Source organism: Atractosteus spatula, chromosome 1, assembly GCF_055471065.1.
Source record: "Atractosteus spatula isolate fAtrSpa1 chromosome 1, fAtrSpa1.hap1, whole genome shotgun sequence".
Taxonomy (NCBI): Eukaryota; Metazoa; Chordata; class Actinopteri; order Semionotiformes; family Lepisosteidae; genus Atractosteus; species Atractosteus spatula.
The window spans coordinates 49,333,755-49,361,086 of NC_142706.1; the positions used below are offsets into that span (position 1 = coordinate 49,333,755).

Genomic DNA, 27,332 nt, shown 5'->3' on the forward strand with positions numbered 1-27,332 from the left:
CTTGTCTAAATGCCAAGTGATAATTTTGGCACAGTTTCAAAATAATTCATCTGTTGTAAATACCACTCCTACAATTATATAGAGATATTTCAACTTTTTAGGATTGAAGAAAAAAGTACAGGAAAACACTAGAAGAAAATCAGTTTCAATCTACTGAATACTTCGAAGTAGGGTGAAAATTCACCTTTCAGTAGAAATATCATCCAAAGCACAAGACCAAAGCTACAGTAATGAGAAAGTTTTCTTGAGTGTCTCAAAGTCCAGATTTGAATTTGTGTATAAGCTTGAAAACCCTTACACAAAGTGATCCCTCAATCAACTTGAGAGAGCTTGAGCAAATCGGCCAAGAGGAATGGGCAGAAATTGTGCCAAGCTGGTGTGCAAATTTGGTAGAAGTACTGAAAGACATGCAGGTATAATTGCCGACAAAGACACTTCCACTAAATATTACATTCATAGTTCTGAATACTTATGCAATCAATATATTGCATTTTTTTCCTCTTTGCCGACATTTATTATAATTTAACTTACCCTTAAATACTCAAGACTTTTAGTAAACTTAAGTTTAAAAAATGTATATGCATCATTTTCTAATTTCACACAATAGGACACCATAGGAAGGTTATGAATATTTTTATGGCAAAACATTATGGATAATGTAAAAATAGTGCAAGCATTAAGATCACATGAAAGATAAATTATGAATATAAAATATGAAGAAAGATATAAAATAATTGACAAGAAGATAGAATATATATAGTGATTACAATTATATAATTTGAGTCAATTTTATTGTGAAAGGAAAAAAAGTGTATAATTGAAGCTTATGGACAATCAACAAGCATTTTGTGAGCAGTATGCAAACAGTACTCAAGCGCTGACTGAGGGATAAAACACATACAGTAAAAGGCTACTTAAAGGCATTTATTAATGAAATACACACTCTGAATTTTTCAACAAAATGCTTCCTTAATAATGTGTGGCAGAAAAACAAGCCCAGTTCTCTAACTTGACTGAGCTTCAACTCCCAACTGCTTTGACATGGCAATGAAAACAAAGTTTTATTACATGTGCAATAAATAATTATATTTAAAAAATAAACAACAAAGAAAAAGACACCAAGCTAAGTGCCCATGTTGTAAATCAAATCTCAACACATGTATCACAAAACATTGAGAACAAGAATAAAATAAAAACCATAAAACCTCCACCATTTTGCTTAAGTCTGCATTAGTGTGATCTGATATTCCCAGTCAACTTGATAGGTTACTGAGAAGGAAATCGGAAACCTGAGAAAATGACAGGAAAATAGGAGAAACCTTGAGTTCCAGGTTGGGATTTTGAACCATCTGAGACACGTATATTGCACATTTCTTTTTTCAAAAAATATAGCCTACTGAACATTGCCACATTAAAGTAATTTTAAGACCTTGTTCCCAAAAGGAGCACATTTTAAAGTGTATGTTGCACACAGAGAACAATAATGCAAACATAATCACATTCCACAACAATAAAATGAATGAAAAAAAGCAGAGCACACAGCATAATGCTAGGAAGGGGAAAGTGTTAAAAGTACATCATTTAGTTTTATAGAATTCTTTTCGTGCAAGAAACCCCAAGATTCCATACCTATGGTTATAGTCATATTTAGCCAGGATAAGAAATATAAATGACTACACCTGAAACTCTGATATCCACAAAGCTGTGAATTCTTAAGAACCATAGAGCTTTGCCCTCATACTGAAATGGCTCAGCTACTGAACAAAAAAACCCTTGCAGTACAACCTTTTCTTTTTCAGGCTACAAAACAGATGATGGCAGTTCTGGCTACGAGGAACTCACCAGCGTGAAAGGTTGGCTACTGCGGCTTTTTACATTTGCATTACAAACAGCTGCAATTATGTTGTCCATTGTACATTAGTTGCCTCAATGTTATTTTAGGAACTATGCTTTTTTTCCATTTGAGATTTTTTGGCAGATTTGCGTATTGATAATTAAAGCACCTCTCTACTGTCGAATCTCTGCAAGACTTCCAAATACTATCACTCTTTTGAAGGTTTTAATGCTTCGTACATACTGTATCACTACTACTTTTAAAAATTAGTTTATCACTACAGTTACTACTCATATTTTTGTCATTATGTTGTCATATCAATAAATACAAGATTTTGAAAAACTACAGATCCAATTTAACTTTGATACACCAGCTATTTTACTAGCCCAGGGGTGCCCAAGACATCGATCAGAAACTAATTTATAGAAACAATAGTAATTCTCAATAATATTGTAAAGATTGGCAGGAGCCTGAGCATTTATGTGGCTGGCAGGAGGGGGATTAGCCTGGAGAAATTAATGAGGTTTAATATGATGGAAGGGGCAAATATGCTTGGGGCCAGATGCCAAAATGTTATTTTTAAGTGTTACCCAGTCCCAAGGTAGTGTCTTGAAATCATAGAAGAGAGCAGAGGTACTTGAAATTTTCAAATAATTAGGAGTTTACATGTATTAGACTGTTCTTGCATTTTATATATCTTGAGGATGGGGTCCTAAAATGAGTGCTGTAATCAGTATGAAAAAAACAGAAACTTTGAAAATGAGTGGGGGGAATGCATTTTAAGATGACCAGTTAAAACGTGCACGTTTTATTTGACATACAAGCGTAGTGAAAGGAAACAGAAAGCATTTCAAAATTGTTAACGAGAGGTGTGCGTGAAATTTCTGTTAAAATCAAACTATGAAAGGTAACCATTGAAAAGGTAAAAATGTATTTCTAGGCTAAATTAATAATAGTATCGTGCACCTGATCAGTCTCAATATAGTTGAAAGGGGACAAAAATGTGACAATAAGGACATTTCTTAAGACTTTGTATAAATAAGTGTGCAGGTGTGTTTTCTTACATTCTTACACTTTTTATCTACAGATATTACTGTACCTATATAACATAACCTGTTAAATATTTATCTATGGGGTAGGAGGTAGACTATGCCGGTAGAATGCACTGATATTACTGTAGAAAATGTAGATCCCGTGTCAAAGTCTGGGCACCCATGTACTAGCTGAACAAAACCATCTTTAGATTCTGACAAGCTTCATTTCCCACTCTATCATTTAAAAAAGCTGATGTACATTTCAATTTTTAGGCCTGTCAAGACCTATTTCTGTTACAATAATGGTATGACCAGAGTATGAATATTTTTTATAAAACTGGTAAACTATTAGACATAAGCATACAGATAACTTACTGGACTTTGGCAGGCCATAATTTTATTGTCTCCAGCTACTTTTTTATAGCCCCGTATTTCTTTCTTGCTATTTACGTTCCTTTTGAGAAATGACTTAAACACACCCACCAAACATACGTTTTACTGGAGTAGATTCAGTTAGAGCTACACATGTGCCTTTGGGACTGCTATTGGCAGACACTGAAAAATTAGGTAAAATTGCATTACAGTATCCTACAAAATTCAAGAGTCCATCCTGAAACCATATCACTGAGCACAGACTAAGGGCTATCAGCAGAAAGCATTAGATGTAGATTACAATTTTTTAAAAGTTTTTAGCAATTGTTTCTGGGGGGCTGTACTGAGAACAACTGCACCTCTAAATGCAAAATTTACTCTTTCATTAAATTGTAATATTAATCTCAGTTGCGTTACCATTAATTGGTAAGAAAAACAAATGTTTTCTAACAGGATTAAGATCGGTATTATTTTTTAATATTTCAATTCTTGAAACAGGCAAACTAAATTTGAAATAACAGACCCCTTTTCTGTTATTTACTTCAAATGATGCAACTTTTCTCTGTTGACAACCATATAAAACAAGCAGAAACCTCTTTGAAAAAAACTCCTGCTGTACTCAAATGACATTTAAAAGAACGGCATTCTAAAAATTGTAGAGTCAGATATCCAAATTCAATCACTGACAATACGTTAAAATGCCGAAAAAAGAGGGGAAAGACAGTCCTACTAAACAGTCCCACCTATTGGCATATGACCCCTCTCAATACCTGTACTCAAAGAAAGCACTGTAAAGCTGTTTAGTCCACAAATTTATCAGTCAGGTCAATTTAACAAGCCGACATTTAATACCCTATTAAAAACACATCAAACTCTGGATCACACTACAAATAAAACAAAGATCTTTCTAATTCACATGAAGCAATTATGTACCTCCCAATTAAGAGAACAACAGAAAGCAGCTTCTAGGAAAACACTGTATATAAATATACAAGTGTATACTAATAAGGCATGTAATCCCTGCTAATTGGGGTTTCAAGACAACCAACAACAGATTTCAAAATCTGTACTGGTGTACACCGAATTTAAAAATCACATCTTCAAGTTAATAATACGTGAGGGACTTAGTGTACTGTATTAAACACAATATACATTAATGTAAATATTTAATTGGTGCTGTGTGGATCACCAAACTGGGACGAGGTTTTTGTAACTTTTTGGAAACATCTACGACACAGATATCAACCCTGATAGGTAGAATAATTACAGAATAAAAACCAAAGTAACAGTGTACTAGTGTACTGTAGATTAAAACCAGCTTTATGAGCACATCTTCAGCTCCATTTGATTCTCACTGCAAAAGCACTAACACTAAAAGGTTGGAAATTTATACATCTTGATCACATAAATGTCTCCTTGTCAATTCAATGTCAAGATGCAGCCTATCTTTAATGTCTCAGCAAAAGGTTGATACCACCAAGACTCTTTAGTTCCCCCTTAGCAAATGTAAGTGACAGACTTCAAGCAGAGTACAGGAGTACCTTTATAATTCTGGACAGTGCTAATTGCACTTAATGCTTTTTTTATGAAAAGGTTTAGTGGAGTCATTCTTTTGACTGTCTCAACATCATTATGCATTAAACTACAAAAAAATCATCCTTTAACATGTATTGTAATGCCTGAGGTGAAAAAAAAGACAAGTTACCTTCCACCCCTATTAACATTCAAGAGTTCTATTGGTACACCATCACATCTCTGAATGACTGGTTTCAAGAGCTTAATAAGTTCTTCACAAATCAAAACAACAACCATAAGGCCAGAGAACATGATGTCCAAAAGATCCACTGAGGTAGACTAGAGGGCCTGTGAAAAATGCTGGAAATTTGTCAGTGGAAAGAAAAAGTGTGCTAAAAAAAACGTTACATACATTGACTGATACTGCATGGTCAGGATATGTTCTCTCAAAAGAGGACAAACTACAAACAACTCGATCACAAATAAATACTAATGTTGACATGAGCTGACTATATTTTGCTTTCTGCATTAAAATACTGTATGCATTCAGACATTTACCATTTTTTTTGTTGAAATGAGAGCTACAACAATAGTAAATGTTTTTTTTTTTTAAAAATTGCTTGTCAGTTCTTAGTCGGGTCTTAACTGAAAGTTATAAAAAAGTGTATTGTTCATGTTCTTTATACAATGAGCTGGTAAAAGCCGCAGTACTTTGCATTGGAAACTGATTTGCACCATAGTTTACAGTATAAAATGTTAGCACCATAATCAGTTCCAGTGCCGAGACAAAATACTACCACCATTCACAATGGCAGAGCTTATCCATCTTTAGGCTTACAGAAACTCTGTTCCAGAACTCGCACCATTGAATTCCTGAACATTTACCTCCAAATACAAAACACACATTGAAAAAATTAAACCAAAATAAAGTAATAAAAGCCTTTGTCTAATTACACCAGTTTTAAAAAAGTAATTGATACTGATCTTATAGATCCACAAGAATTAAGTGATGTCTGGCTCATAACATTTTTAAAATACTCAATTTTCACACTGCAGCCATTTCATTGCTCAGAATCCAAAAGGTTTACATGTACATGAAGTAAGTAATCATAAGAACGTAAATGTAAAATACTGTTTTCAAGCTTCAGACATTAAAAATTAAAGCAGATTCTATCATACATAAAGCTGCTAGTTTGTTTACGTATACAAAAAGCCTATTGGCATGACACAATAGCTTTGCTTTTGTATGGCTAAAGGCAAAAGACAAAGGGCAAGGGAAGCATGGAGTAATGTCAGTGGATTATGCTAAAAAAATTAAAGCATTGCTGACTTCAACTAGTAATGGAATTTGCCTTAGTGAAGGCTGTGTGCTATGATTGTGGGTTTAAACCTGTAATTTGACTGCCTATGATGCCCACGATTCCCCAGTCAGCACCATACAAGCACCTGAGTGCCATCAAAGATCGAGTTGTTCAGCTCTCACCTACCCCTGCAGCTTCCCAGATGCTTGCAGGCCTATAGTGCTGTCAATGAGGGCATTGGCATGTGACATGTTAAAAGATGAATGGTTTGAAAGTGGGCGGGTTTGAGAAACATGTCTGCACTTCCCCATTCTCCCGTGTGCTACTGCGGGGTTCTTAGCTGCTAGCCGAGACATGAAAAACACACAAATTTCCATTTCAGGTTGGGTGGGTAGAACAAAAATAATTGGCGATTTTAAATTTCAAATAAAAAAAAATGGCAGACTTTTGATCAATGACCATTTAAATAAAAATTTATGGACTAGCCATTTTTATACTGAATTAACTGCCCACCCATTAAACTGCACTCAAGACAGCACCAGATCAATAGAATGAAGGCAACGTACCCATTTGTGGTCTGAATTATCCACCATTCTTTCAGATAGTTTGAGGTGGAAAATTAGCCCTCTTAAATGTACATTAGGATGCAAAACCAATAAGCACTTATCAGACTTTCTATAGAAAAAAAGTTAGAAACATTGGTTTTGCAAAAAAGTAATTCTGTATTAAAAGACAGTTCAGAGGGCAGATTCATGACCATAAGCGACCTGTCAATTAGAGGTTATTTTCTTACTAATGTATAAAAACATCAAATTCTTCTCCTGAATTTCCAACCAAAACATTTTGATATCAAAATTTGCTTAGCAGAATTACAGGCTGCAACTGAATGTGTGTTTTATTTTATACAAAAGGAAATTTCTATAAAAACATTATCAAATGAGAAAGGAGAGGAAGTCAACCCCCCCACCACCTTCAGTTTTATTAGTACTGCACTTGGTGATGTGATCCCGTGCAAATTTTTTATATTATGAAATAGGGCAAAAAGATTGGTTATCTGCCTTCATATTTTTTCTTTCTTCTGCACCATTACTCCTAAACAATTAAAAACAGAAATCACTAATCATTAATTTGGTGCAGTGCAGCAAAAATCTGTACTTCAAATACATTTTTGCTTGCTTTACTGTAGATATCAGAACACTATTCAGATTACAAGATGGAAAACATCATCTTACAGTAATCTTCTTAGATTTCTCACTAGGAAGCTGTTAAATATCATACTTTGAATATTAAACACAGGTCACTAAATATTAAACATTTTTAAAATATCCTTATATCAACCGTAGATTTTTGTTTAATTTCTGGGCTACTAGACTATCAAACAAAATAAATCACAAAATCAGTATTTTGTATGCACTATTAAAAATAGCACTTAACACTGTTCTGTCATTATATATATATGAAAATGAAACTATTTTACCTATGTTGTAGCTTTTCATGGCTTTGTACCAAATAGTTCACTGTTAGCACAAAATGAATTTAACCTTCATGGTTTATTCAAAGCAATTTTTGATATAAAAATGGTGGCTTTCATCTTTCTTAGGTTATGCTTGTATTAAAACAGTAAGTTATTTGCTATTAAATCAAACATTTACAAATACCTTTCAGAAGATCTGATTTAAACTATTAATTCAGTATGTAAATTCAAACAGCCTGCCACACAAAACAGAGAAGCCAAGCAAAAAACCCTATGGATTAGGCTGTGCATTTGGCAATGTAGGTGGCAATAAGCTTGGAAACCGTTCATGGTAAAAGAAAACTGTTTGGGGAAAATACATTCACTGGTGGGTTAGGAGATGACTGCTCTGAGAATTTCTAACTTTGTCCTTGGATATGAATCTTCTATTCCTGACAATAACACACCGTGAAGTGACATGATAAGGTCTCGTGTCACCTATGGCATTTATGGTTGAGTCAAGAGGACGGAAACAACAAAGTGCATATTTTATCTGTTGTGTGACTGTACAACAAGTACTAAATACACATCTCCTAAGCTTTTTCAGAATTCTAAACTGGGCACGCATTGTATATAAATTACCGAGACATTAAGGTTTTCTTTGGGGCTTTCACTAACTTTTAAAACTTACCCACATTTCTTAATTACATAAAAAAAACGTCAATTTTACATCTTTCTTCAACTTTAAGCAATTTCAAATAGATTACATATGACATGGGATCTGGACCATTCGAGTGCCTGTTTCTTAGTCTTCTAAAGAAATACAAAGAATCTACTTCAGGTTTACTGCGATATCTAAACTCAGTTGAACGAAGCCTACTGAAAATCAAGATTTCTGTGCAGATCAATGCTATCCCATATTTAGCAGCTGACCTCCCAGTTCAGCCCAGTTTTGAATGTACTTCAAAAACAGTTTCTATTCACCAGATGTTTCCAAAACGTATTGCTCCCATAATGTTGATGAAGCATTGAGCAATTCCATATTTGCACTGACGTTTTCAAGGAAAATAATTTTGTTTTGCCTTTTGCCAATAAAGACCAGTGGTAAGTTTTTTGTTAGGAAAGGAACATAATACGATACAAAAGGTTGTAAATGAAAGGAGACCATAAATGTACTAATATAAGAAGCTGGTGTGTTTTTTATACCAAAGTCTGTTGTTCTTATACTGGAGTTTTACAACACAATGGTAGCCCCAATTATAGCACTTTCTGAAACCATGCCTAGAGTTCGCTCAAAACATTTCTAAGGACTTTTATATACAAGACTTGTATATAGAACATAAATAACTACACAAAAATATTAAATTCAGTCTATTCACAATTGACTCAAAAGTAAGAAAATTAACAAAAAATGTTTGGAGACAATATACAACTCAATAAACAGTTTAGAAATTATTTCATATATAACTATATATACTTTCTGTGCTCCCAAGACATATAAAGTGTAACCTGAAAGAAAATGTGTTGTTAAAAAAACCTCTTCTGCCCCAAATTACCTTTCAAAACGTTTGCAACAAAAAGGATTGATGTCCTGAAGTACGAAACCTTTTTTTTCTTGTGTAAACTGTGTACCAGTAGTGTCTTGGTGCCTTTTCCAATCTCTCTTCTGTACAAAAGTATAAATATATGCTTTCTTCAAATATTTCACATATCTAGGACATAGCGGACAAAGAAAGGTTGTTTCTCCCCCCCCCCACAAAGTTACAGTATCAGTTCCTGCGTTTGTGGCTTGCTGGTTTGTGTTATGTGAGTTTTTTTTTGGTGCACTTTGTGCTGGGTGATAGTCTCTGCATAAGTAAAATGCTGCACAGTCCTGGGCCAGTGGGCCAAAACAACCGCTCTGTCCTACAGCAAATCCATTTTAGGTCTGTAATGCAGGAGAAGGGGGGACTTCTGCAAAGAAAATAGAGAGGAAAGTCCAGTTAACAGTATTTTTATCACTGCATTACTTAATATAAGAAAAACCTCAGATTCATTGTATGTATTCAAGAGAAGAATGGCATTTTTTATGCTTCATTTTACCATTAAATTATTAAATCTTTGTAATCAGAAGTTGTCAACATTATTTGGTCACATTCAAATGTTGAGCACGGCCATTTCAGATAACAGCTAAGGAAGTGTTTCTTCAAGTGACTGAACTGCACTACTTCCCATTTTAATTTGCAAAACCTGAATATTTTATCATTCAAAACCAGCATTTTTTGGCGGATCTTTTTCATTTGGCCTAATCGAACTTGAGAAGATGGGCTTATTAACCATCTTGGACATAGCATATTTGATTTTTGATATTAAGTTTAACCAAGAACAGATTTAATAAAGCATTATTTGAGAACAGTTACCAGAACATTTATGGAATAATACTAAAAAGTGCAAGTGTCTTGGAGAAAATACAGATTACTTCTTAAATGTGTTATGAAGAAATTTCAACGATATTCAACTGCAATCTCTAAGCCAGACAAACACGAAAACAGATTGGATTAGGTCAAGAAAATCATCACTGCAAGAACCCTCCAATAACTGACATTTCTGAAGGGTACGTTCAATGAATATCAGTGAAGAACAATACTTCAAATAAAAGATATTTGTAATGAATTTCAAAGAGCACACATTGCTTTTCACGGGAACTCTTACAGAGCAGACAAACGTTTTTTTTATGGTTACATCTAACATGTTTAACCATCGTAGGTGGTTGACATTAAGGACTAATGCATGCTGCATGAAGATTTTTTTTATATTTACATCTCTACATTAATATCCAAAACAATATATCCTGTTGGTTTTGTTTTTAACCTTTTTCCATAATTACCTTAAATCTCCATCTTGTTACAACTACAAATTTCAACGTATGGTCCTTGCCCAAGATTTCTTCATTGCATAAAATATCCAGCTGACAAAGGAAGAGATAAAAAAATGGTTCAGTCTTTTTAATAAACGTGAATAAGAAAAACAGAAAAAATACAGCACCCATTTCAGTGCATGACCCTGAGAAACTTTATACTGCTGTACCACTCCTTTTGACAGGATGGAACTACTTTTTTTTTTTACTGTTCATGAGTCTAAATAAAAATGTTTTATAAATAAAACTACATTTCAGAAAAATGAAAACTGAAATTAGATATAATTCACCCGATTAAAGTCATAAAGCTATGATGGAAGATATGTATTCCAGACAGAGAATTCATTCCTTTATTCCTTTTACTTCCATACAAATCTACAGTGCTCTTTCCAGATACCCAAAGATAGCCCTTACTTTTTTGGATGTTTTGAATATACAGGTTCCAGGTATTTGATAAGGCACAACCTTATCAAAAGAAATGTGACTGCGACAGTTTTGCCCTATTTATCAAACTCAGATGTGTCAAGTTATCAACCATTAAGCAATTTTTCAATACACTCAATGTTAAAAAGATTACTTTCCAGCTGGGATTTACTTTAAATTCACATAGTCACAGCAACATCTACTGGTTAAATAATGTATCATCAGGCTATACGTCTTTTGATGTTAGATTTGTTAATTCATCAAATGTGTTAAAAGAAGTCCACACATTTTTAGCATTCATTGCCTTCCAGACTATTTTTAACTTTCCGTAGTGTTCTACAAGAATTTATGTACACGCCTGTAATCTCATCCTTGTATGGAATTAGGGTTTGTTCTTTCCACACAATTTAATTTTCTTCTTCTAAATCAAATGTTTAAAATCTAGCATCTAACATACGCAGATATGTTAACGTATAGAAATAAGGAATGTATTTGCATGTTATCACATCAATGGTATGTCCATGTAGAAATGTATTTAATCTGAATAATCCGAATTCATTACTGATAGTCAAGACTGCTTCTTCTAATTTAATAATTTTTCATTTATGGACTTCCAAATAATAAACAGACTTTTCTGCTAGGAGATTTGCATCACCTAATACATAACTGTCTTTCTTTTTAAGGAAAAGATTCCAGGAAGACATTACAAATTCCAAGAGATAACATGGTGATTCTTTTTTTTACATTTGTGTGTGGGGGTGTCTCATAAAAATTACAATAGGGCATAGTGAACTTCATAGAGGACTGGGATGAAAAAACACCAAAATCTTCATGTGTGTGCCTGTGAAAACAGCAAATATATACACAAAGTTAACACTGACTGAATGCTGGAAAACCTTCAGCTGTTGCAGTTTCGGATTACCTCGTTAAAGGATGCCAGGTTGAGCTTTTTGGCTATGAACTTCTTCAAGTGTAGGACGGTAGCTTGTGCAGAGCACCGGATCCACTTGCGTTTCAATCCTCGTAGCTTACTGCTGTTGCATTCCAAGCAGATGCTTACCTTCAGGAGAAAGCAAACACACAGGCAGGGACAGTTAATAAGAATTCCCGCAGTCCTCATTATACACTCTGAAGACAGCTTGCATTAATCTAGTGACAAAAGACTGTGACAGCTCAGCATCCTGGCATAATCACTTTCTTAGTCTCTTCACCTATGTCTCTCTCTTTTCAGCACCCGAGATACCCGCCACATCATAGTCATTCTAAAGCTTTAAATTTGCAGTTTATACTACATGAAATCTTTGGTTTTCAGCTTTTTCCTTTTCCATTGCATTGGGCAATCTGCTTTTACTATTTTCAAGAACAGCAAAAAGGGCACTGTTAAATGTAAAATTGTTCATATTTTGCAGATGAAGACGAAGAACAAGATCTGATTGAACAAAATACAAAATTAAATTTCCTCTCGGATGTTATAGCTGTGTTTGAAACAGTAACTCAAAGCCTCAGTCCTGGGGGAGCCTTGAATCTGCTGGTTCTCATTCCAACTCAGCTCTTAATCATTGACACTGATGCCTTTAATTGATCTGCTTCCTTGTTTAGAATTTTGGTTATCCTTTTCTGCACTCAGTCCTTGGTTTAAAGAAATACATGAGCAAACAGATCTTTACACACTCTTTGTCATTTTGTCTGTTCTCAATACATGATCAATTTATGATAAACAAGACGTGGGTAGGGATGAATGTAATAAATCTCCCTCCCCTTCAACAACACACTCTATTTTCCCCTTCTGCAGAGGTCCAATTGGTTATATTTGAAGTCACACACCTGAATGAGAATTATTATTCTAATTCTAATTACACATAAAAGTTTTTACATGTTACAATTGTTTATGAACTGAAACCAAATATAAAAAGTTGCCTCAAATACAGAATTTAAATCAACTAGAATTTTAGTTAAACCACCGGATTGAAAGACATTATGTCCTGGTTGTCTGACAACCATTTTCAATAATGTCCCATTTCAGCAATCACAATATCACTTTTTATTGCACTACATAATGTATTTATTTTTGAAATTATGCTTACAATTATTTCATGTATATTGCTTTGGATAAATGCATCTGTTAAAAATAACAGATAATTCACCAATGACAGAGTATTAGTAACCAGTAGAAGTAGTAACCATGTTGTGAAAGCTGATACCCTGGCTGTCTTTAAGAAGCAGCTAGGATCCTTAAAAACATTTAGCTACTACCATCAAATTGGGACGAATGGTTTCCATTCGAGCAGGAAAGATGGCAAAGGGTACTTCTGACCTTATGCGTGTGCATGTAAAAGAATGTGATTACTATAGAATTCTCATTTCTCTGATTCAATTACTAGTCCTATAAAGCAACTATACTACTAGGTCACAAGCCGAACAAAAAAAAAACACAATTGAGTCCTAATGGTCTCGAATCTCAACTTCTTTTGTGTAATAAAGTGTACGACTTGGAGTGAAGCAAGGGACAAAAATATTTCTAACCAAGTTTAGATTCAAAGTTAAATATAGCAATAAAAATGGAAATAAGAAGTAAAACCTAAATAAAAATACAAGGTCACAATCTGACTTCACCAAATTGAAAGAAAAGCTTCTTTCTTCACAGATGCTAACAGCATTGGACAGTTCAACATCATGATCAAGGAATCAAAGCTTTACTCTCCTGATGAAGGTGTATAGATGTAGTTCAGTAGTAGAGCACTACATAAGTAGCATCTGCTTAGTGTGTCTGTATATAACAGAATTACCGATATAACACAATTCTATATATAACAGAATTACCAATACCTACATAATCAAGTAATAAATTGTAATTAAATACAATGTTTGATTTAAATGTGTATTATAGAATATATCACTATTTAATACAATTTATGATCAAGTTGCTAATCAAAAGCTTGTATCCATAACAGCACAGGAGTTGGTCCCAATTAGTGTGGTTGTGTGGTGTTTTAATTAATAAGTAGCTTGTATTTAATTCAAGCTTAATATTGTCACTGATGTGCAAAAGGGATGCATTTAATTCTATGTTAATGATAATTAGTTTTAATAGCTAGTGATTCAGGATAGGTTGACCTTTTGATGTGAAGCTCTGTGCTGTGATTCTTGTGTAAAAATTAGATCTAGGACAGCTGTAAAGAGCCACACAGAAAACTGAAAAGGAATAGTATGCTTACAAGATTTCTAAGTGGCAGCTGCTGCTTCACTTCAAGCAGGCACTACAGAAAAGGTGGCTAACCCTCATATTTAAATAATTTCTTTACATATGGAACAATTCATTTTATAGTCACAAGTTAGTAATTAGTTCAATTAATTAATTAGTTAAGTTCAATTAGATTAATACCTGTAATTAAAATATGAACACCTTTAATCTTTCAAGGAGCACAGTTCGCTATTCCTGATGTGATTGAATCAATTAATTTACTGATTCATACAAACTTGGGGTGGTGTGGTGGCTCTGTGGCCAAGGATCTGCGCCTGTGGCTGGAAGGTTGCCGATTCGTATACCGCGACCGGCAGAGGAATCCTACTCCGTTGGGCCCCTGAGCAAGGCCCTTAACCCCAGCTAATCCAGGGGCGCCGTATAAATGGCTGACCCTGCACTCTGACCCCAAGCTTCTCTCCCTGTCTGTGTCTCTCATGGAGAGCAAGCTGGGATATGCAAAAAGTTAAATTCCTAATACAAGAAATTGTATATGGCCAATAAAGTGATCTTATCTAAACCTCACGTTCCAAATCTTGATCATTTAAATGGTACATACACGACCTACACTGGACCTATATGGACAGTAGCCCTTTTGGACCAGGGCTGGTTACTTATGCACCACAGGAAGAAGCCCAATCAATTTGTTAGCTCCACACTATACACATTAGGACTACAAGCCTTTCAGTAAATTCAGGATTAACATGAGTTCTTCTGTCTCTACAGCCATATCTGGGCAAGCAGTGTGACCTTAGTGAATGCACTGAATATAACCTTCCTGTGTTGCCTCCAACAATTTAAAAGGCTGGGATTAGGGGAAATATGCATCTAATGCTTAGTGCAGCTAATACTACAAAAGATGTTAAGTGTATTCACCAAGAGCATTATGGGTAATGACCCCCCATCCCAATGACTGTAAAAATGCCTTCAGCAGACTAACTTAAAACTTGGTTTATTTTTTCTTTTAAAACCTAAACACTGAAGTGCACTTTTTTTCTGTTAACTTTAATGACACTGCGGGTGGGGACAAGGCTTCAAAAGCCTGTGGTTCCAAGAGGTGAACCTTTCAAACAACGTTAAGTATACTGTGAAACTGAACGTGACTGTAATCCAACCTGATTACTCCAGCAGAGTTGCATACCATCCTGTTTTGTATGATTATTTTTAAAGCCTGATACACTAATGCAGCAAGACAGGTCCCTGTGTTAAAAAAATGCATCAGAGTCAAATACAAAAGAAGGCCTTTTAAGCTGGCCTGCAGTTATTCTCTTTGGCTTCATATGTCAAACAGTAGTTTTTCCTGGGGCCCCAGGGGCAAAGACTTAAATGAGTTGAGAGCAAATCCTGAAAAAAGCTTTAGTATCTTTAAAAAATCAGACAGAATGTCTTGTCGTTTTGTAGGATGTTTTTTTCAAGTTAAAATATCAATGTCGCACCTCATTGGGGACAATAACGCCCTGGTGGTAAAAACTTCACACGCAGTATGAAAACTGTTTACTAATAACATTTATACCCACAGTACACTTCTAATAATTCTAATAATAGAATAATAATAAATAATAATTCTAATTAAATATGTAATAGATATAGTATATTATAGTCTCAATAGCAGTAATAATGTCCTGTTATTTTCATTTTGTTAACTTTCTTACACATGGAATGTTTCTTCGCGTACTCTTTATCATCTCTAGAGATGATTTGCATCACGGTTGCATAGGGGCATCTCTATCACATAACTCGTATAACTAGTACCTTACTTTCATTTGCAAAATAAGATTCTCCAAGATTAGGCTTCTATTACAATGATTAGCAGTTTACAGGACCCTCAGTGCAAAACAAAACTGCTGGAAACAGTATCTCTGCATGTTTCTCAGAATATTCATGTTTAATTCAGGTGCACCATCAGCACTGGGATTTGCAGTGGAAGCTGATCATTTTTCTTGACTACCTTCCAAAACTGGAACAGAAAGGTTTACATCTGTATCTCTATTGCTGTTATATTCAGAGGTTGATTGGTGCAAAAATCACTTAGAAATATCTTATTTATTACCTGTCTGCATAACCTACAGTTACAAGATCACTATTAAAACAAAATCACAATAAACATTTGGCAATTAAATTAGACCTCATTTAACTGCAATGCCACTGTTAGACAACACATACAAGAGAGGTGTTTATTTAATTTAAGTTAAGATAAAACCTAAAACTGACAATCAGGAAGCAGGAACAGGAAACAGAAGGCAGAGACTGATCTGATATGAAAAGAAAAACACTTGTTGACTAATATTAAATTTTAAGAGTTATGAAATGGGGTTTATTCTGATTTTGTTGAGGCTCAAGTGTATCAAAGATGCTCAAGTGCAGAAACACCACTGTGAAAATTACTGTACAGTCTTTTATCATGAATGCATTGAGATGGCAGGACACTTGAGATTATTCCAAATAATCTAAGTGTTTTTATCATTCTAGTCTTTCACTGTAAAATACATTTTGATTGATAAAGAGCCCTACATTTTACAAGTAATTTAAAATTCTGCATAAAGAGGACACAATATTATGATAGTGGTGTAAAGGAGCTTATTAACAAGTTAAACTCTGTATGTAACACTTATACAATAGAAACAATATATTAGAATTATAGTCACAAACATATTCATACAATGATAATATACTATATGTAGATGATCATGTATTTATCAAATATTTGACTATAAGATGCAATGTGTTTGCAAAAAATCATGTGAAACTGGTCATTAATCTTACTGGCACTTACATTTTAATTTCTGTTCTGTATTCACTTAAAACATTGTCCTTATTATTCACTATTATTAATCAGATCATACCATACCATGAACCCTAATCAGAAGAACTGAAGCATGTGTACAAGAACATGTCAGGGCTAATCACATCTGGGTTTTAGAGTAAAACGGTTATTGAACTGAAAATATCAACCACCATTAGCCTCCTCCCTATTACTTAGCACCTGTATTAAAATGATTTAAAACAAACTCTCTAGATAGTCCATGTGGAAATTTATTATTTATTATTTCTTTTACCAACTGGAAAATCCAGTGTTTCATTGCTAACTTTTTCGTACACTTTGAAAGAAAGGCAATTATTTTGTTTGCATTTCCTTCTCCAAGGTCACATTCCAAGGTTAAGTGGCAGAGGCTGAAACACAGCAACAGCAGAACTGGAAAATCAGAAACCTGAAAGCTGCTCTGAGATTACTGTTCGTGCCTTAAAAAAATGAAATATGACTCATAATGACCAAGTGAACTGAAAAGGCAAGGATGCGTGCTCTCTCCTCCTGTGCTATGTATGTCACCCAAGTCTCCACTACAAAACTCCCCTGCAATGTGATGTGTGTATGGAATGCATAATATTGCACTAGAGCGGTGTGCACAAATCATGTCTGCAGAAAATCAAAGGCTAAACCAACTACTTTATGTGCATATAAAAAAACTTATCAGACTGCACAGAAGTTGCAAAGAAAAAAAATCAGTATTCCCCAATCATAAGTATCTGTCTTAAAAAAACAATTTAAGCAACATATTTTTAAGAGGTCTACATCACAGCATGGAGTACTTGGATGATTAGAATCATAAATTTAAATAAACACTGCATAGCTGCAGTAATTTTATCCTGAATTATGAATGTTTTAATATAAACTGAATACAAATTAAGCTGAATGCTATGAATATCTAATTGGATCAGATATGCTGCATTTTTTAAACAAACCAATCCAAAGTGGTCATCAGTATCTAAACTTTTTTTAATTACCCTTTCAAACACAAAGCTTTATTTTAACCATACCGGAAGATACTTTAAGATCATTGCTATTACAGATTAATTTTCTGGATCATATATTTTTCAAAAGAATGCTTTACATCAGGATGTGGGAAATGTTCTTCTGTTTTCGTGCCCTTTGAACTATGTAATTGTTCAATTCAAAATAAATACCCACTGGCAAGAGGTATTACTGCAATATTTGGTAACACCCTGAAGGGCAGGGTAACAGAAGACTGGTATAATACCATTATAACATTAAGGTAAAGTAAACAGAAAGCAAGATTGAGGTCTGAAAAGCCACAATCTAAGAGCTAAAGTCTCAGAAACTTAGCTCACCTGAAAAGCACCTGCCTCAGGTATTTAAGGGATTGAGACATACCAATATTGAAAAGTAAAAAATTTTGTGGAATAGAGATAAAAAATGTACCAGCATTTTCTGAACCTGGACTGGCTAAAGAATTATTTTTTTAGCATGGTTTTTCTAAGAAAGACATCTCCTGAAGATGTCCACAAACAACCTGTGTCTTGCTGTGTCTAGAAGAAAAAACTCACTATACAGGTCCAGAAGGTTTCACATCATTCAAATTAAGTGTAAATTCCATTATTTTTAAGCACTCTGTAGAAACATAATAGTGGTTTATTACTTCAGACAACTGTAGAGACTTATTCTGAAACTTGTTCACTGTATATCGGTCAGGATCTCTCAGTCCTGAGAAATAATACATACATTTGTGACCAAATAAAGAACATCAAAAAATGAAAAAAAGCTTTAGAAATGTATGTTTTGGGGGCATTAACCATTTTTAATTCACTGACTACTTTCAGTAGTCGTACTTTTGAAAGAAATGGATAAGAGGAATATTGGAATGACTTGAAATTCTGTGTCCCCCTGTCTAGGTCTAAATCATTACATTACATAGATTTCATGCAGATCAAGATGTTTACAGAAAAACTAATTTGCATTTGGTTCATTGCTTACTTAAAACCTTATTTCATCGTAGCTTTCCAAAATAATTTCCTGTTTTACTTTTTGGTTGTAGGACAAGTTCTCAAGAGTGAGGCTTAACTAGACTTATGGAAAAACAACTGATGGCCTTGTAAATGCAACTCAAAAAATGAAAATAATAAATTAAAAATTAAAACCACAGAATAGTACCTGTTCATCGCTTCTGTGGTAATCATTGTCTTCATCTTGCTTCTCTTCCGCTGTCTCTTTGTTCAGTGTGTCCTCTGGTTTTGTATCACCTATGATTTTTGGAAGAAAAAGATGTAATCAATAGGCAGATGCAATCATTTGCCAAAAATAACCATAACCGCAGAAACCCAAATTCCAGTATTACGGTCTATGTAATAATAGACTAGTTTAAACATTCATAGCTTTCCAATTTACATTAAAATGATGTACAATTATAAAATCTTAATCAGCTTCAAGGGCATAATTAACTCTTTTCACGATGGAAGTAATAAGATAATTGCATCTAGAAAATAGATACCAGGTGTACAATGCTTAACTGAGAAATGTGAAGTATAAAGGACAATGAATGCTGCATATTCAGACAAAAGGCTACACATTGAAATTCAGGATGTGTCCCTTAAAACAGAGTTTACATTTCAAGCCAGGTAGGTAATTAGTCTGAGCCTCAGCTCTGCAGAGAGAACACAAAAAAGGTCATGCAAAAGGAGGACGGGCAGGAGAACAATGAAGTTATTAGAAATATTCTGTCCTAATGGACAAAGATGAAGTCTAACACAAGGACCTGAGACAGTTCCTTGTCACAACTAACTATACATGGATTCAGTGACATCTTTCAAATGATCACCTATGCCAGAAAGAAGACTTAATATATATACTTTAAAAACAAAACTGAGTGCCAAATATTTAAGACATGAAGCCAGAATGTAACCAGGTCTGTAAACCCTTTAGGCCTGGAGTTTGACACCTCTTTTCTAAGCAGTTAGGCACTAGGGGATGTGACTGCCCTCTGAGAAACAAGTAAATCTCCAGTCTACAGTGAAACCTCAGGGAGAAGAGAAAAACTGGTCTGACTGAACACAGCCCAAATAACATGTCTTCCAGGATAGTACAAGCAAGCTGTGGTGACACAAGCTAGAAACTATAAAAATATACCAAAAGGTAAATAACCAATGATGTTATATATATATATCAGATTCAAATTACCCTGGCAAAACCTGAAATTGTCTACAGTGTTACAACTTAACAAATATGCACAATTTCATGAGAACACAAATTATCCCGTAGTGCAATTCACATGTCTCAGTAGGATACCATACCTTTGATTACAGTAAATAGATGCAGAAACATTTGTATTCTGAAAATCTTTAGTTTACCTACTTGTCAGTAGGGAAAAATACCCTGAGAGATAATAGCATTAAAACAAACGTGCTCTCACTACAGAGGATAAGCCATTCATCCAAAATGAAACCCTATGTAATTTAGCAAAAATGGAACAGGATATCTAAATACACTGCAGCAGAACATTTCTTATTAATATTTATTATTGCAAGGTTGCACTTTATGTTTATCCAGGATATCAGGTGATTAATCAATATATCAGTAAAAATTTTAAAGTCATTAACAGCACTTAAGGCAGGCTGGGGACATATTCCAGTGTTGTGATCACATTAATGCATTAGTGTTATTTTCCCACTCAAAGTCAGCATTAAAAATGCAGAAATATCTTAGTACCTTAAACAGAGCTCCTGCTATTTTTACCAGAGAAGGATATGATGAAATTCCTTTAACTTACATAACTGAGTTTAGAAACATGCATTGGCAATCAGCTTTATAATTTTGCTATGGATAAGCACACTTTCAAAACTTATTTAGCTTAACTACATATAAAAACCTAATGTGGTATAACTGAGCCATCACATACAGTATCTGTAGACATCAGGTGCCTGTACATTCACACAAACTTCAGCACAAAGTCAGGTAAAAATGAGAGTTGGTCCTTTCAATCAGGGAAGATGATGGGGATACAGTGAACTCTGTTTCAAATAAAGAAGCAAAAATGTGATCTACCATTTCGCTGAGGGTCTAAATGTGGTTTCGTGTTGCAGAGTTCCCCTTTGATGTCTCCAGGCACTTCCATTCCCAGTTTCTGATAGAACTCTCTCTGCTTCTTCATTTCCGCTGGAGAGAGAGAGAACATGTTTTCCATCTATTTCATTGTGCTCAAGAAGCAAAAAGCATAAGCAAGCATTGCTTAGGTATCAAGTAATTAAAAATCACTTAACACAATCTTCATGCTGCCGGTGACCTTGGCCACCTCAGGTCTTGTAAAATGAAATCCAAACAATGGTACCCTTAAAAGAAAAGACTATGCACATTTTCAGCAACCAAATGCTTTTGTGATTTTTGACTAGGAAAAAGTATTTGGTTAATCAAAATGTTAAAGATACGACAGTTTGACAACAACAATATAAAAAAGCTGCATATTGTTACATATGGAGCCTGGTGAGGTACGTCTGCAGCAGTTGTGACTCAGGATTTCAAAGCACTTGTAGAATGCAGCCCCAGACGGATCTGTATTGGCTTTTGTTTCAACCTTTAGCTGGTGGTGAGAGACTAACATTAATTATACAAAGCTTAAATATATGGAAATACACACATACACTCTTTTCGGCATACCAAAATCTGAATACATTGGGTAAGAGCAATTTTGATGAACTCCTTTGGAACCTGGAGAATTAGAAGTCTTGGCTTATAAGGATAAGGAAGTTTCCTCAAAGATATTTGCAACCCAAAATATTTTTTAAAAACTTCAAATGTAGGAATGGTTTACTTATGTGTTGATTTCTCAGAACAAATAGTCTTCATTTCAATTTACAGAAGAAGGATTGATTAGTAGTCTTTCCTACTAATACAGCACCACATCACAAATGATGTAACAGAGTCTGAATAAGACTTTTTGCTCCCAGACAAAAAAACTAAAACAGTACTGCATACAAACGCGGTAGTGATTACAATATTTAAGGCAGTATAGTTGATACAAAAAACACAATTGGTTTGCCTCCAAAAATGTTTTTTTACTATAGTGATGGCAAGAAATGTAACTGTATAGCCACTGCAAGTATGGGAAAGACTGTACACATTACATTTCTGTTCAATCAAACATATGCTAACATGTACAGCTATCCTCAATAGAAGGTGGATGTTATGCGACCATAACATACATCTAAATTTCATTAGTGCCCAGTGTGGTATACTTTTAAGAAGTGATCAATAACTTGTAGGATTCCAAGACCACAGCAAATTTGGCACTAGCCTGAGGAATGAACACCATCTTTCTTACGCTTCCCTCTCTGTACATCAGGATACAGAGAACAGACAAATTTAGTCAACAATGTATTCATAGCTTTAGGTAACATTCTATAGCATTTGCATCACCATCACCGGTCTCATTCAGATACTAACCTTCTTGAAGCCCAGGCACCAGTTTGTAGACGATGTCTTGCATTGTTCGGTCATGGCTACAAGGAGACGAGAAAAGTATCTGAGTATTTGAATTCTATATTTACTTATGTTTATCAAGGTGAATAAAAATAGATCTAAATCATATTTTTAAAAAGACAAAATACAGCTTCTATTCATTGCCAAAACACAAAAAGTATCTCATGAAAGTCTCTACCATTTTCCAGGTATATTCTACCCTCCTCTTTGTGCTGTGAGATGACAGAGCATCCAGGGCATAATGTTGGTGATCTGATACAAAGAACTTATGATTCACTCTGAAGAACAACTGGCTTGTCTGCCACTCATGTTTTAAGTCACATTTAGTCTTAAAATGATAAACCTCAGTCTCCCTACAGTATATGTCTTAGTTATAAAAAAAGTATTTTTCAAAGGTACAGAGCACATCATGTTAAATAATTATTTGTGAAATACAGTACCATAAATCAGCCAGTTACTTCTAACAGCGCAATTATAATTACCTAAAACATATGTTGGATTGCATGAACCCCGAGAAACTGGGTTTTCATAAGCAAATAAATAAGTTACTGGAAAATACATAGATAACATGATAAATAAAAACATTCTTTCCAATAGCAGCTGCTTAGCTGACAAAATAATGAGAACATGCACAATTATGTAGCAGGAGACTAGAGAACAAATTAAGAGCAACATTCTAGTGAATATGTATTTCTGTATTTCAGCAAACAAACTACAACTTATGGCATATTTTGTCCTTGTGTTTTTTTTTAATAACACATCAGATATCCTAGAACACCTTCTCAGGCTACTATTAACTACCTATTTCAGGGCAGAACAGACTGAGTGATCAGAAAATCTAGCTTTTTTTGTTAGCATCTTATACATTCTCAGAGAGATGTCCGAAATACACCATCATTCAGAAGGAAGTATTGTATTTGTATATAAACACCAGCTGGTGCGAACAGATTTAAAATGAAATAGCTGACCCTAACTCCACTTTTATCTATCACAATTTCAGTGGCCCTGCATACTTGGTGAACACATGCATATTAGTTTCCTTTTTTCTTTAGTTTCCAGACCAGTAGTGCTGTGGATAGATCTGGAGTCTAACAGTACAAAACTAAGAAAATTAATTTTAATTTAAAATGAGGAGAAACTCTACTTGACTTTGGCGTATTGTATACCCAGGCTAATGATAAAATGTCAATGTTCCTTACATTAACTACTGTGGTGATAAGCTCCATTAACTAGACTTTTGAAAAAGGAGTTGAACTCAATTGTAAGTTTTTCAAAGACCAAAGAAAATTATTCACATAAAAAAAAGATTGAGGTCCATTCCAAATGGATTTGTTAGTCCTTTTATTTATATTTAATGTTACTGTGAGTTTTAGAAGAACAGAATTCTATATATGAAACAGGAAATGGTTTTAGCTAAAGTTTTACATGCCAACAAAAAAGGCTATTTGACATTTTGGCCTGAATAATTATCAAAAATAGCTCAAAGTTTGAAAGCAAAAGGAAAGGCTTTAGAGTTTGTATAAGCCTTTAGTGGATTGTGCACCTATGAGGCAGCCATGTTATGCTGTGAAACTATTAAAGTCATTAATTGGGCCAAGTCATATGTACTTATTGGCCCTTAAGTTAATTAAAAAATTAAATGACCACAAATCATGACAGCCACCATTCTATAACTATACCACTGTATATCAAGTGAATGTTATCAAATCACAAAATAATGAATAAAGCTTTGAGTTTGTTGAAAACTGCTTATAAAAAATGTGCCGTTTTTTGTGGTTATTTTTTAACTGCAGCTTATGTGCTCCCATCAAAAATCTAGACAAGACTAACATAGTAAGTCCAGTTTCTATTAAGCCTCATTACATTCAAGAAGTATAATGTTTTTAGAATATATTAGCACGTACAAGATAATTAATTTACAGCACAGAAGTGTATAAAAAAATCTCACACACTAGAAGTTGAATCACGTACCAACATTTTTTTCAGAAGTTCAGTTGGAGTCTGTTAATGTTTTTATAATAATTTATTGCATTAACATATTGCTTTTCATCAAAAGGGATACCAAAGCACTGTACACATGGGAGGGAATCTTTTTCGTCCTCCACTGAAGTGCAACACCCATCTGAGTAACACACAGAAGGGAAGAATTGCTTCATATACTAAATTAAGTGGGAACTTTCAGAAAGGCAGAGTGTACAAAAGCACAGCATGGAATTTAACCAGGACAACTGGTTTAGTAGCCCTACTCTTTTGACAACACCCATGAAATGCTTAATGATCACACAGTTGGACCTTGGTTCAATGTCACATCCAAAGGAAGGCACCTCTTACAGCAACGTTCCTGTTCACACTGGGGAATTGATTTTTGGACATTTTCATTTTGTGGGAAGAGAGCCGCCTACTATTCTATGAAAACACTTCGAGTAGCAACATGGATTTATTTGGAGGTCTCCTATCCTAGTGCTGATCAGTCGCAGCCTTGCCTACCTTCTGAGATCTGACCAGATTAGGCCATAAAAAGTCAGACTACAGTCATAGGCTACAAAAAAGTAATAAAACAAATTGATTAATGTTCCAGATGGACAGTACAAAGCAGACAGAATAAAGTTAAAATTAAAATAAATGCGATGGACTACGGACAGATAGGAAAATATTAAACCATTACAAGCCTGCATGTGCAGACCAACTCATGCACATCAAAACTGGTCAGTTTAATAGTCTCAGGAATCACATAGCTTATAATTATGGACAGTGGGACAATTCAATTAATGAAAATTATTACAAACAACCAACTTCCAGAGAGAAGAACAACAGGAAGCCTAAGATAAATCCCTGCATAACATTCACTGATGGCACTGAGCAGATGCCAAAGGGGCTGGGATTCCATCAAGCTGCAGAAACCTTTAATGGATTAAAAATATGACAACCATCAGGCTAAAACAATTTTACAACAGTGCTGGCTGCACTCAAGTCAGAAAAAAAAGTGTTGATAGAAAGTGCTGATGTTTCCACAGAAATGATATGAATCCTTAATTTAATCAGTTTTTCTTTTTATTCAAGAGGTTAGAGCACTGACATTCCCCTACGTGAAATTTTTATTATGATCTCTAGGAACACAATACATTAATCTTTAGTGCAAAGACTGAAATCCCCATGTAAATATATCAGGACAGTTTACTACACTGATTTCTTTTTGAGAGGGTATAATTATCTCCTAATGCAATCTGAATATCCAATAACATCATAACAGCATAACTCAGTTAATTAATAACTACAAGTTTGTTGCAAAGCTGTTCAGAAAATTGTTTGATGCCAAATAAAACTTGCGCTTACACTTTTCAATTTTTCTACATTCTCTTTAAAGAAGGACTTTGATGTGCTCCTAAAAATAAACATTAAAAATATTAGACTCTCCCTCTTTGAGTTCTTTTAATTTCAGGTCTCTCCGGTCCATTAGACGAAAAGTACTGTTTTCATATTGTTCTCACCAGAAAAACAGAGCATTAGATTACTTGGGTTATTTGTAAATGGCAAATTATCTATTCCAGCAAAACACAATTCTGAAATTCTGTAAAAAAACCTGTTAGGGCTGAGAAAAAACAAATTGCATGGTTAAAGTACACCAGTGTAACATATGAGCTTTGATGACTCTCTCAATGCTATTTTATGGAAATAGTTAACTAAGGTTGCAAACATTATGCAAAACAAATTGCTGTTAGACTTTTTAGCATCTACTAAAATGACATTTTTCAATCTATGCAGTTAATCTCGCTGCAGTGAAAATGTATCTCAGTTGGAACAAAAAACACTGCAGGCAGACAGCGACCCCTAAAGGACGCAGATGGGCCCTTACAATTGACACTCCAAAGACAAAAGAAAAGCATCACACGCTGATTTGGCAGTCCCTTCTCTGAAGAACACAGCATGAAATGGCACCTGAATCAGAAAGCAGAAAGCCAGAAAAACAGCAATCCAATTAGTCTCTGCTGTGGGGCTGATTAGTCTGTGTATGATAATGTCAACCGCTGTATGTGGCCATCATAGGTTATAGAAAATAATCTTCTGTGAATTCATGAGGGAAAAAAAATGATGAGCAGGATTACTAGTATTCCTAGTTAGGACCAAGAAAATGAGTGTATAGTATACAAAATAAATCAATGAAATATAAAACAGAAGGCTTTATTCAACTACAACTATTCTTGCATTCCATCCGTGTCTCCCTTGCAGTACTATCTGAACCTTTACATGTGGAAATAAATGTGTAATTTTGTATGGAAATTTGAGAACCATTATTATACCCAGTAGAACTAGCACTAGAAGGCTGCAGAATTAAGCTTTAGGGTGAAAAACTGTAGTTTGGGAATTCAAATGCTCAAACTAAAATCACCTTACTTGTCAACAGGCCAAGAACAGCTATTAAAAAGTTAAAACTACTACAGTAATTCTGCAACCTAAAGGTAAAAATAATGTGTTAATATGAGGTTTTTAGAACATTATGATTGAGTAATAATGCTAACGTTCAGACCCTTGAACAATATTCACATTTTGCTTCTTCATACCTTGCAGTCAAAATACCTTCAAAGTAGCAATTATTTGTTCTATACACAACAATTGAAAGGAAATCTGAAACTGTATAAATTAGGCTGTCCATGGAAACTGAGCATCCAGGCACGTTGGAACCTGGACAGGGATGCCATTATGATGTAAACTGAGTTAGAGGTCAGTGCCTGATACAGGAGAAAGGGACTGTGGGTCAGCAATATCCTAGTCACTCCTTTGGCCTGTATGGCAAATTGAAAAACCGATCGCAAATCCCAACTGGAGTTTGGAAGAAAGCTTTCTAGTGAAACTGCAAATGTGTGGCCAAAGGTTTTTTGGTGGGACAATACAAAATTGGAACTTTTTGGTCTCAATGCAGTCCCTTAAGAATAAGAAAGGAATGCCCTTGAATGGTCCAGTCAGATAAGATTACTTTATTAGTCCTATACAATTTCTTG

The 27,332-nt window shown here is 34.5% G+C and overlaps 1 protein-coding gene across 2 annotated transcripts in view; it reads right to left on the reverse strand.

Moving 5' to 3' along the window:
• Window positions 1–774: 774 nt before the first annotated feature.
• Window positions 775–27,332, reverse strand: part of pcgf3 (polycomb group ring finger 3) — a 90,057-nt gene continuing 63,499 nt past the window's right edge. For both annotated transcript variants that reach the window (XM_088908648.1, XM_088908657.1), the window contains exons 5-10: window positions 22,300–22,355; window positions 20,905–21,015; window positions 19,018–19,106; window positions 11,751–11,888; window positions 10,376–10,456; window positions 775–9,462 (exon numbers count right to left, since the gene is read on the reverse strand). In XM_088908648.1, coding sequence (XP_088764774.1) covers window positions 9,415–9,462; window positions 10,376–10,456; window positions 11,751–11,888; window positions 19,018–19,106; window positions 20,905–21,015; window positions 22,300–22,355 — 523 coding nt within the window. In that variant the 3' untranslated portion in view covers window positions 775–9,414. The remainder of the gene's footprint in view (window positions 9,463–10,375; window positions 10,457–11,750; window positions 11,889–19,017; window positions 19,107–20,904; window positions 21,016–22,299; window positions 22,356–27,332) is intronic.